At 38.7% G+C, this 12,742-nt stretch overlaps 1 protein-coding gene across 2 annotated transcripts in view; it reads right to left on the bottom strand.

The window, feature by feature from the left end:
* LOC122682546 (programmed cell death 6 interacting protein) overlaps positions 1-12,742 on the bottom strand; it is a 67,229-nt gene that overhangs the window by 43,131 nt on the left and 11,356 nt on the right. For both annotated transcript variants that reach the window (XM_043885380.1, XM_043885381.1), the window contains exons 2-3: positions 8,999-9,053; positions 7,585-7,654 (exon numbers count right to left, since the gene is read on the bottom strand). In XM_043885380.1, coding sequence (XP_043741315.1) covers positions 7,585-7,654; positions 8,999-9,053 — 125 coding nt within the window. The remainder of the gene's footprint in view (positions 1-7,584; positions 7,655-8,998; positions 9,054-12,742) is intronic.

The following is a 12,742-nucleotide window of genomic DNA, read 5'->3' as shown; positions in this document are numbered from 1 at the left end:
TTCAGATTTGCAAGATCAGTAAGGTTCAGGAGATGTTTCACAATGTGAATACACCTCACACCTCTAAACTATACACTCAACATTGATTAAGACAGGGGATTCCCTGGTAGTCCAGTGGTTATGACTCAGTGCTTTCACTGCGGGGGCCCAGAGTCAGCCCCTAGCTAGGGAACTAAGATCCCACAAGCCACGCAATGTGGGGAAAAAAATTTTTTTTATTAATTGGTTAACATAGTATATTTTATGTTACGCGTTTTTTTAAACATGCATACACACACACACACACACAGAAGAACAAATTCAATCATAATGACATTCAAGATCTCACATAATGTGCCAGATATTGAAAACCAAACAAAATAATCATTAGGCTTCTGACAAAACCACTGAACAAACCATCTAGGAAAATCAGAACATTGCAGCTGTGTGTCTGTGCCATACAGAAGTGTCATAAAGTAAAACACTCATTGTTACGTAGCGCTTTAGTAGTCTCCCCTATAATTATAGCCAGCTTTTAGCTTGCCTCCAACCTAATTCTAGCCTCTGCAGCATAAAGCAGACATACACACCAGCTACTCTAACCTCAGTTCAGTTCAGTTGCTCAGTCATGGCCACTCTTTGGGACCCCACGGACTGCAGCACGCCAGACTTTCCTGTCCATCACCAACTCCTGGAGCTTACTCAAACTCATGTCCATCGAGTCAATGATGCCATCCAACCATCTCATCCTCTGTCGTCCCCTTCTCCTCTCACCTTCAATCTTTCCCAGCATCAGGGTCTTTTCCAATGAGTCAGTTCTTCGCATCAGGTGGCCAAAGTATTGGAGCTTCAGCTTCAGCACCAGTCCTTCCAATGAATATTCAGGACTGATTTCCTTTAGGATGGACTGGTTGGATCTACTTGCAGTACAAGGGGCTCTCAAAAGTCTTCTCCAACACCACAGTTCAAAAGCATCAATTCTTCAGCACTCAGCTTTCTTTATGGTCCAACTTTCACATCCAGACATGACTATTGGAAAAACCATACCTTTGACTAGACGGACCTTTGTCAGCAAGGTAATGTCTCTGCTTTTTAATACGCTATCTAGGTTGGTCATAGCGCTTCTTCCAAGGAGCAAGTGTCTTGACCTGCATACAGATTTCTCAGGAGGCAGGTAAGGTGGTCTGGTATTCCCATCTCTTTAAGAATCTGCCACAGTTTGTTGTGATTCACACATTCAAAGGCTTTGGCATAGTCAATAAAACAGAAATAGATGTTTTTCTGGAACTCTCTCACTTTTTTGATGATTCAACAGATGTTGGCAATTTGATCTCTGGTTCCTCTGCCTTTTCTAAATCCAGCTTGAACATCTGCAAGTTCACAGTTCACGTATTGTTGAAGCCTGGCTTGGAGAATTCTGAACATTACTTTGCTTAGTGTGTGAGATGAGTGCAATTGTGCGGTAGTTTGAACATTCTTTGACACTGCCTTTCTTTGAAACCGGAATGAAAACTGACCTTTTCCAGTCCTGTCGCCACTGCTGAGTTTTCCAAATTTGCTGGCATATTGAGTGCAGCACTTTCACAGCATCAACTTTTAGGATTTGAAATAGCTCAACTGGAATTCCATCACCTCCACTAGCTTTGTTCATAGTGATGCTTCCTAAGGCCCACTTGACTTCACATTCCAGGATGTCTGGCTCTACGTGAATGATCACACCATTACGTGGTTATCTGGGTCATGAAGATCTTTTTTGTATAGTTCTGTGTATTCTTGCCATCTCTTCTTAATATCTTCTGCTTCTGTTAGGTCCCTACCACTTCTGTCCTTATTGTACCCATATTTACATGAAATTTTCCCTTGGTATCTCTAATTTTCTTGAAGAGATCTCTAGTCTTTCCCATTCTATTGCTTTCCTCTATTTCTTTGCACTGTTCACTTAAAAAGGCTTTCTTATCTCTCCTTGCTATTCTCTGGAACCCTGCATTCAGATAAGTATATCTTTCCTTTTCTCCTTTGCCTTTAGCTATTCTTCTTTTCTCAGCTATTTGTAAGGCCTACTCAGACAACCATTTTGCCTTTCTGCATTTCTTTTTTGTGGGGATGGTCTCGATCACTGTCTCCTGTACAGTGTCACGAACCTCCATCCATAGTTCTTCAGGCACTCTGTCTATCAGATCTAATCCCTTGAATCTATTTCTCACTTCCACTGTATAATTGTAAGGGATTTGCTTTAGGTCATATCTGAATGGTTTAGTGGTTTTCCGTACCTTCTTCAATTTAAGTCTGAATTTGGCAATAAGGAGTTCATGATCTGAGTCACAGTCAGCTCCCAGTCTTGTTTTTGCTTACCATATAGAGCTTCTCCATCTTTGGCTTCAAAGAATATAATCAATCTGATTTCGGTGTTGACCATCTGGTGATGTCCATGTGTAGAGTCTTCTTCTGTGTTGTTGGAAGAGGGTGCTTGCTATGACCCATGCGTTCTCTCAGCAAAACTCTGTTAGCCTTTCCCTGCTCCATTTTGTACTCCAAGGTCAAACTTGCCTGTTACTCCAGGTATCTCTTGACTTTCTACTTTTGCATTCCAGTCCCCTATGATGAAAAGGACATCTTTTGGGGGAGTTAGTTCTAGAAAATCTTGTAGGTCTTCACAGAACCACTCAACTTCAGCTTCCTTGCCACTAGTGGTTGGGGCATAGACTTGGATTACTGTGATATTGAATGGCTTGCCTTGAAAACAAACAGAGATCATTCTGTCATTTTTGAGACTGCACCCAAGTACTGCATTTTGGACTCTTATTGACTATGAGGGCTACTTCATTTCTTCTAAGGGATTCTTGCCCACAGTAGTAGATATAACGGTCATTTGAATTAAATTCTCCCATTCCAGTCCATTTTAGTTCGCTGATTCCTAGAATGTCGACATTCACTCTTGCTATCTCCTGTCTGACCACTTCCCATTTGCTTTGATTCATGGACCTAACATTCCAGGTTCCTATGCAATATTGTTCTTTACAGCATTGGACTTTACTTCCATCACCACTCTCATCCACAACTGGGCGTTTTTTTTTTTTTTCACTTTAGCTCCGTCTCTTCATTCTTTCTGGAGTTACTTCTCCACTCTTCTCCAGTAGCATACTGGGCACCTGCCGACCTGAGGAGTTCATCTTTCAGTGTCATTTTTTTTTTGCCTTCTCATACTGTTCATGGGGTTCTCAAGGCAAGATTACTAAAGAATACTCTAACCTACTTTCTTAAATAAATGTATTAACAATCTACAATAAACAGGAGTAGAACATGCAAAAAAATAAAGATCAAGGTGAACTGAAAATCTGAACCAAGAATAAACAAAAACAATTCCATTAATAGAAAGCAACATTTCCAAGATCCTCATGAGCATCCTTAAAAGAGACGCAAAGATAGTACATCCATAAAACAAGTACAGGATGTTATTATAAAAGAACAATCCATGAGTAAGAAAAAGTCCCTGGAAATGAAAATTTGATTACTAAAAGTTTTTCAAAAGAAAGGTTAGAAAATATCTAGGCAGCCCATAAAGAAGGAAAGAAAGGGAAAATGTGAAAGCTTTGAGTGAGTAGCTCAGAAAAGCAGGCTCAGTTAATTCAGTATTCCAAAGAGAAGAGAAGAAAAGATGAAGAGATTATCAAAGAAGAAACATAATTCTAATTAATTCAACAAATATTAATATATAACCAAGCCAGTATAGCTGAAAAAAGGGGAAACAAGGGACAAAATGGCAGGCAATGTTGTCAGGGAGGTGAGAGAGTCAACTTTTGCTGTAATGATTTAGCATTTACTCTGAGTGAGGCGGGAAGTAAATAAACACTTTTGAAGAGAGATGCACTCAGCCCGCCCAGGGGACAGCAGGCTGTAGGAAGCAGCACCAGTGGAAGCCAGAAATGAGGACAGTCAGCTGCGGCAAGGGGTGATGGTGGCTCTGACCACAGGGCAACAGCAGAAGTGCTGAGACTGTATTCTGAATAACTGTCATAGAAAATCTGATAGGATCTGCTGATGAATTCACTGACTGCAGAATGAAGTGAAACAATATCAAGAATGATGCCAAGATTCTTGACCTAAGCACTAGGTGCCAGGGTTTCAAACCAAATTCATGTGAGAACAAACCACAGACATTTTCACCCAAGAAGAGATGCAGAAATTTGACCTTTTCTAGGACAGTTAGTCTAAGAATATATTCCAGGGACTTCCCTGGTGGTCCACTGGTTAGGAATCCACCGGCCAATGCCAAGGACACAGGTTTGATCCCTGGTCTGGGAAGATCCCACTTGCCACGGGGCAACTAAGCCCATGGGCCACAACTACTTACAGCCTGCACCCCTTAGAACCTGTGCTCCACAATGAGAGAAGCCACGGCAAGAAGCCTGCGCACGGCAACTAGAGAGTAGCCCCACTCACCACGCTATAAAAAGCCCGCACACAGCAAGACTCAGCAGTCAAAACTAAAAATAAAATTTAAAAAAAAAAAAGATGTATTCCAGTGAAGGAGGAACACACAATATTCAGAAAACAATGATTCTAACCTAAAGGATAATAGTCATGGAGCAGCTTTAGACAGCAAACAGCTCAGACTCAAGAAACAGAAGAGGCCAAAGGGAACAGAAGAGTCACTCGGGAGGGGAGTGGAGAGAGATAAATAATAAGACTGAGAGTTTGGAAAATCTTGAGAATATGATAAAAGCACAGAATGTATGTGTTGGTGGAGCAATTAAACTTGTAAACGCACACACAGAGCCGTACAAGAAAGTGACAATGTAAATATGAAAACAGCTCATCCAATATATGATAGTCAGTAGACTTCAAGAAAAATGAAATACACTCCAAGCAACAGATAAAAGTAAACTTTTTACATACAAAATATATATCCCAGCCTATTATATTTCCCATAAACATTACCACCCCCAGGTTGTAGTCTGCCATTTTATTTTGACATATTTCTCATCAAGGAAGTAGCAATCACCTTGGGTTTTATACAAAAGGTGGGGCCCCAAATTATATAGCAGCTCTCACCTGTAACATGTCTTTTATTGGATATTCAGTGGACACAGGTCTACATGTCAAGAAATAGATATTTGTATTATCATTCTTAATACTTTAAATTACACAGTATTCTAAGGAACGGGCAGCCTATGCTTCACTTACCCTAAATATTACTGATGGACATTTAATCCCCCTAACTGCTACTAGAAATGCCTTGATGACTTCTACCTCCTGTTTTATATATGCGCCCAATTCTTTTCCGCCCCAGTTCCTCTAGGATCTCGGTTCATCAACGTGACCTATCTCACTTAAGTGTCTCCTGGTTCTACCGACACCTGCTCCTCACTCTCAGCCCCAGAACCTGCCTGTCACAGCAGCACTGCGGTCCTTTTCTTGATCTCGCCTCTCTCTCAGCGTAACGATCCCTCTGTCCCCAAATCGTCACTGCATATTTTCTGAACTGAGCTGCTCAGCACCCACACGTGCTATTTGCATTTCCAACTTCCGGTCCACTCCTCAACCCAACACCACCTGACTTCAGCCTGCCCTAGGGAAACGTCTTTCTCCTCCTGTGTTGCGCTCTGCTTAGTCGCTCAGTCATGTCCGACGCTTTGTGATCCCATGGACCGGAGCCCGCCAAGCTCCTCTGTCCATGGGGATTCTCTAAGCAAGAATACTGGACTGGGTTGCCATGCCCTCCTCCAGGGGATCTTCCCAACCCAGGGATCGAACCCAGGTCTCCAGCATTGAAGGTGGATTCTTTATCAACTGAGCTTTCGGGAATCTAGCGAATTTTACAACCTTCTTTGACCTCTGCCACAACGACTCTGTCAACGATGTTTCAACATCAAAGTCACATGCAGGCAAAGAGATGAATTCCAGTGGCCCACCCTGCAATGTCCTCCTTTCACATCTGGCATACTGTATCCTTGTCTGTAAATACAATCAGTATTTCTAACGTTTTCCCCAGGTAACTGCAACGTGCAGCCAGGTTTGGGAACCACTGGACTGCACAACCTCTGAAACCCTTCTGCACAACCTCTGAAACGCTTCTGGCATTCAATCCCATCTCTATTTTCCCCCGGTTCTTTGAAGATCTGAAAGCCTTTTCTCAACCTCATTCCCAGGAAACTCTTCCTCTTATCTCCCCTGAGAGTTATACTCCCGAGTTTGGCTTTCATACTTTTCCCAACCTACAGTCTACCAGAGGAGATAAATTTATTATCTTTTAAGGAAACTGTTCCTAAATCTATGTATCCACCTCTTTTAAGCTTTAAATACATTACATCTAAATGCCAAAGAGAAATTTCTACCTAGATATAACACAGAAAAGTCAAACTTGACCTATCTGTTGAAAGGAATAATTATCCACAGGTCAAACCAAGTTACAAATCTTAAAGTCAATCATCAACTCCTACTCCTCCTTCTGATAGAGAGCCAGCAGATTCATCAGTTTCGTCTCTGAATCCTCTCTCAAAACCATCCTTTCCCCAACCCACAGACAGGATACTTGCTCTAATCTCTTCATCTCTCACCAGTTTAACAGGTCTGTTTCTCTCTAGTCTCTGGATTTAGGCTTTTTGAGTCATATCCAGTTTCATTTAATCTTAGAAAGTCACTTATCTTTCTAAAACAGTTTTAGTAAGAATGCCTTTTCTCACCGTGCTAGGAGGGAATTTAGTTAGATAATATGTGTAAAGCCCTTTCACAGCACCCAGGTGGAATAAACTATGAGGGAAGAACACAAATTGATAGCACACTTGCAACTTTTCACAAGCTACTCTCGAATGTCTTCACCCTCCAAAATCCCCAAATCACCCACAGTTTCAACTCTTATCAATAATCATATTAATATGTATTAGTATAGTAACTTATACTATATGACACTGTTATATAATATTATATAGTATATAATCCTATAATGCATAAACATTATATATATTATAGTTATATGTAATATTAATATTATTCATTGCAGCTAATATTTATTGAGCCTTGTTCTAAGGACTTTACATGTATTCCACTCATTTAATCCACACAAGAAACCAATGAAATAAACAGAACTTGATAGTACTAATCCTACTCCAGAGATGAGAAAATTAACACACACAAAGGTTAACGTGATGAGCTGGTAAATTAAAAAAGCCTTCACTCTTCTGACTTTTGGTTATGATATTCTACCTGTAACATTACTTTCTACCTGGAAAAACGAAATTCATCCTTCAAGGATTCATTCAAACATCACGTGCATTCAAGAGCAGAATTAACTACTTCCTTGTCTAAGTGCCCATATGTTTCTTCAGAGATTAATATACTTCCCACTATACTTTAAAATGATCAGTTATCTTACAACCAGACTGAACACAACTATCTTGTTCAGTTTTAAAACTAGGACAGTGCCTGGCAAGACGTAGGCTCTCTACAAGTATTTGGAAATTGCATTAAAAGTTGAAGTGAAAAAGAAAACGAAACATAAAAATCTTCGTCATTTACAAAGAGTCATTAGGAGAGCAATTTTGGAGACTAAACAATACAAAACAGTTAGAACAAATTTCCTGTCTTTTTTATTTAAAAATTACATACCCAATTTTACAGATCCTCCAAAGAGTGAACCTTTATCAAAAGCATCCTTCCAGGTAAATGTCAAGCAGATCTTGATAGAAAGACGGGGGAAAAAAGAAAATTATGTTACCTTCCTGAATCTCATTAACTATTAAGTCTCTTTCAAAGAAAAATCCACAGTGAAGGAAAGGACAAAAGCGTCAATCTGTCTAAAACACTATCTTCTCTAACCAACCAACTCCTTTTCCTTTTTGTGAACCATAAAATTTTCTTTTCTGAAAGTAAAATACTGGCACTAGGATTTTTCCAATGTCATTCTTCCTCGGTAATTACACACATATTATCTTCTTCAGAAAACAGGGTCTTGCTCATCTTTACAAATACACAATGACCTGAATAGAATAGGCACTTAAGTAGGAGAATGTCCAGGACAAGATAAAATTTTATTTCTTGATTTGGGTGATGGCTAGACATGTATATTCACTTTGTGATGAATCAAGCTATACACTGTTTGTTAACTGTTCTGTGTGTGTGTTATACACGAATAAAAAGTCTACTTTATTAAAAACTGCATCTCACTCTAAAATATTCCACAGTGTGAAGGTTAAAAAGAACTTAGCCTCTTTTAAATTATGTATTGCAATCCAATACAAAACTTTTCAACTATGGCTGAGAGAAATTTTCAATACTCCTCAAAGTAGAGACAATAACACAAGAACTTCCATACACACACTCCCTCCTCCATTCATCTACCCACACTTTCCAACCCAAACACCAACACACACATACTTTTTCTCCCGGAGTATTTTAAAGCAAGTCTCACCACATTACTTGACTTGTAAAAACTTAATGCTTAAAGTATTTTGTACAAACTATTTTAAAATTTAGAAATGTCACACAAATTAAAAACTTTTAACAAGTCTGCAAGAAATCATCACCACTTTCAGTATCTATCTTTTAAGAGAAAGAATGACATTCTTACAGTGTAACACCTAATTATAACAGTATTTGCAAATTTATATGCAAATGCAACTTGGGCAAATAATTTTTAAAGCACATAAACTGAAACTAAACACATCCTGAATTATATAGTTACCTACTTTATTTTGTAAAAACCAAAGGAAAGGACATCACAGATTATCTTGGTCAATACTTCCTACAGGTAAAAAATGCAGGAAGAAAAATGCAATCCAATGCACTACATGATCACAGAAGTGACTGAGGAATGGCATGAACAGAATTTCCAACAGACACTTCAAAGCAGCACAGGTTCATAGCAGATGGGTTTCAAAGTTTCTCATTTTAAAAGTATTACAAAAACCTAGAGATAGTGAAGAGACACCATTTATTTTAATAAAATACCATGGGTAAGAGGAAATGGGTGATTTACCATTATCACTTGTAACTTTAAAACAACTTAAAATTAATGACTTACCTGGTTTTCAGAAAATGGAAATTTGGGTTCAATGGAACAGATCTGATCATAGTATCTGAAAAAGAGAGCAAATTTGTTTATTTTTGCTTTTGTTTCCCTTGACTGAGGAGACATAAAAAGATATTACTAAGACTCATATCAAACAGTGTATTTTGTTTTCTTCTACAAGTTTTATGGTTTCAGGTCTTAATCTGAAAGCCTTTAATCCATTTTGAATTTATTTTTGTTCATGGTGTGAGAAGTAGGTCAGTTTTCCCAACACCATTTACTTTAGAAGCTGTCTTTTCCCTATTATATAGGAGATTAGGCGTACAAATGTCTAATAGGAAATAGATGAGCCACAGATATGGAATGCACAGTGTGGGCAATGTGGTCAATAGTTATGTAGCATCTTTGCATGGTGATGAATGGCATCTCCACGTGCTGGGATGACTTTGACATGTACAGAAACACTGCGTCACTGTGCTGTGTGACAGAAACTAACAGTGTTGTGGGCCAACTCTACTTCAAAAACAAACACAGAAAAGGAGATCCAATTTTCGGTTACCAGAGGTGGGGACCTGGGGGGAGGAAGAACTGGATGAAGGCAGTCAAAAGGTGCAAACTTCTAGTCATAAGGTAACTAAGTACTGATACCAGGCTGTCAAACACAATATGATACATATAATTAACACTGCTTTATATTATATATGAAAGTTGTTAAGACAGTAAATCTTAAAGTGTTCTCACCACAAGGAAAAAGATTTCTTTTCTACATCTTTAACTTTGTGTCTATAAAATATGGATATTCACTAAACTTACAGTACTCACCAGTTCATGACTTAAATCAAATCCTTATGCTGTACTACACCTTAAACTTATACAGAGCTAAGTGTCAATTACATCTCCATAAATCAGGGGAAAAAAGGAACGATAAAAAATAATTGATCCATATAAAAACCAGTCAAAACCTAAAATTACCAAAGCTAAATATTACACACATTTATATAAATACAACTGGCTTAAGAGTATACTTAAAATTATGCATGCTTACTTTGAGTGGCCCACAAATTAGATTTCAATCAACTGTTTTAAAATTAATCAAGTCTTTTAAATGTGTAAACCTGTAGCTAAAATGCATGCAATGAAAAACCTGTTAACAAAGAACTCTTAGCACCAAAGAAAAATATTTGTCTACTATTATTGGCTAAAAGCAAACTAACCTCTGCCTGGGTAACCAATGCATTTCTTAAAATACTATTTCTTATTAAGGTAATTGTTTACATCCACTGGACAAATTAACACCTCTTGTAAACTACTGATTAAAAACAGGTTTCCCAGCTTTCAAATGTGATTTCAGTATGTCCATTTCCACCAATGCTACACAGTTGTCAACATTCCCCCTCTCCCCTGAAAGCAGACTACTCCACAAGTTCCCCAACCGGTCACCCTGTCTCTTCTTTCTCATTCTCTTCAATCTGTTCTCCATACAGCAGCCAGAATGACCATGAAATGTGACGCAGCCCTCCCCTATCACGCTGACCTTTGAGCGAGCAAGGTGGGGGTTAGGGGGTGTCCAAGGACAAGCCTTCTAACTGGCCTCTAATCTTTCTTCCTCCCTTTATCACCTCCCTGCCCATCCCCTCCCATGAGTCATCAGGGCTAATTGCAATTGTTATTTCTGAAGCCTAGTTTCAGAAGGAGCAACAGGACAAATCAGAGATCAAGTTTATGGCTGCCATGGCTACAAGTTTGGTTACAAACAGGAAGAACAGAACAATTAAATAAATACACTGAAGATAATGGGAGTCAGGTTTCTAACTATCTTGGAAAAAGAGTTACAAATATGGGATGGTGGACAGCTAGAAGAAATTGGCTTTGGACTGGAACTGGAGGTATCAGTGTGAACTCATTTTTAACACAGTGTAATATAGATACAAAAAGTGGTATAAATGTGCATGCGTATTTCCTAAATGTATATGCTGAGAAGTTCTAGCAACAATAATACTAAGTAGCAAAAAGCACACCTAGAGTCCAGATAAATAATGCTCTGCATTAAATGGAGCCAGTGTTGGGACTTCCCTGGTGGGCCAGTGGTTAGGACTCTGCACGAAACTGCAGGGGCACAGTTTCCATCCCTGGTCCAGGAACTAACATCCCATAAGCTGTGTGGTATAGCCAATAAATAAATGAATTAATTAATAATAAATAAACAGAGTCAGTGTTCCTTAGAGAAATGACGGACCCCACGGCTGACAATGTGAAAATTCAAGTCAAGCCTAAACATCCAGCTATCCCAGAAAGTTAAGGAAGTACTTAAAACATGAAGAGGAAATGTCAAAAGTATACAGGAACTAGCTGAAAGCAGCTCCCACTAGCCAAGTCCAGAATAATTCAAATAAATAGCAAATCATAATCCACTGAGGAAAGTAAGATCATTCTAAAGTAAACAAAACAAAACGAGCTAACAGGGAAAACTCTACCCTAAGACATGATGCCAACTAATGAATCTAGAAGAAACAATGAAGTGAGCAAAATCACGATGTGGCCCCTTTCATAATATAGTATCTGATTCAGGTAAAATCATTAACAGAAGCTAAAACATAAGTTTGATGGAAACAGGATATTACAGAATCTCAAAGTATCTCCCCACAAAATACTTACTACTTAGTATAACTTATTAATTGTAAGGTCAAAAACTTTGGCAGACACCATCTTAACAAAGTGATAAACATCAAACATTACCAGCAATGGGACAAATCAACCTCATGTTTTTCTTAATGTGCATTAAAAAGAACACAGCATCACTTGGGTTGGTACTACAGCCCCAAGATGCATAAAATCCAAGAAAATAGAGGCAAGCCCTTTTACTAAGGGACATTCTACAAAGAAAGCAGCTTGTACCTACTCTTCAAAACTGCCATCTTGAAAAACAAGGAAAATTTGATGAACTGTTCCAGATTGAAGGAGACTAAAAAGGCAATTAAATGCAATGCAAGATCTGGGATTAGACACTGGACCTGTAAACATTAATGGGAAAGTCAGCAAAATTTGAATGAGTACAACAGATTAACTGGTATTATTTAATCAATGTCAATTTCCTGACTTTGAAAGCTGTACTGTGGTTATATAGGTGCATATTCTTGGATTCCCACTATACTTATAATTCCATTCAAAAATTGTGGTATCATTCATTACCCAATTCTCCAGCCTCAACTAAGAATATTCACTACACACTGTAGGCATTAAGATTCTGTGCTCTATCCTGGCTCAGGGCATTCACCCATTTTTTTCTCCTTCACCCAGAAACTTTCCCATCAAAATTTCCCATATTTCTTGTCCTCATTCATTTACTCTTTTTTTTTTATTTTCCTTACCTTTTTTTTTTTTAATGTATGTACTGACTTTTTTCCCCCAATTATTTTTATTAGTTGGAGGCTACTTACTTTACAATATTGTAGTGGTTTTTGCCATACATTGACATGAATCAGCCATGGATTTACATGTGTTCCCCATCCTGAACCCCCCTCCCACCTCCCTCCCCATCCCATCGCTCTGGGTCATCCCAGTGCACCAGTCCCAAGCACTTGTCTCATGCATCCAACCTAGACTGGTGATCTGTTTCACACTTGATAATATACATGTTTCAATGCTGTTCTCTCAGATCATCCCACCCTCGCGTTCTCCCAGAGTCCAAAAGTCTGTTCTGTACATCTGTGTCTCTTTTTCTCTTTTGCATATAGGGTTATTGTTACCATCTTTCTA

The sequence above is a fragment of the Cervus elaphus genome, chromosome 24 (assembly GCF_910594005.1).
Source record: "Cervus elaphus chromosome 24, mCerEla1.1, whole genome shotgun sequence".
In the NCBI taxonomy this organism is placed as follows: Eukaryota; Metazoa; Chordata; class Mammalia; order Artiodactyla; family Cervidae; genus Cervus; species Cervus elaphus.
This window is presented reverse-complemented; position numbering and strand designations above follow the sequence as displayed.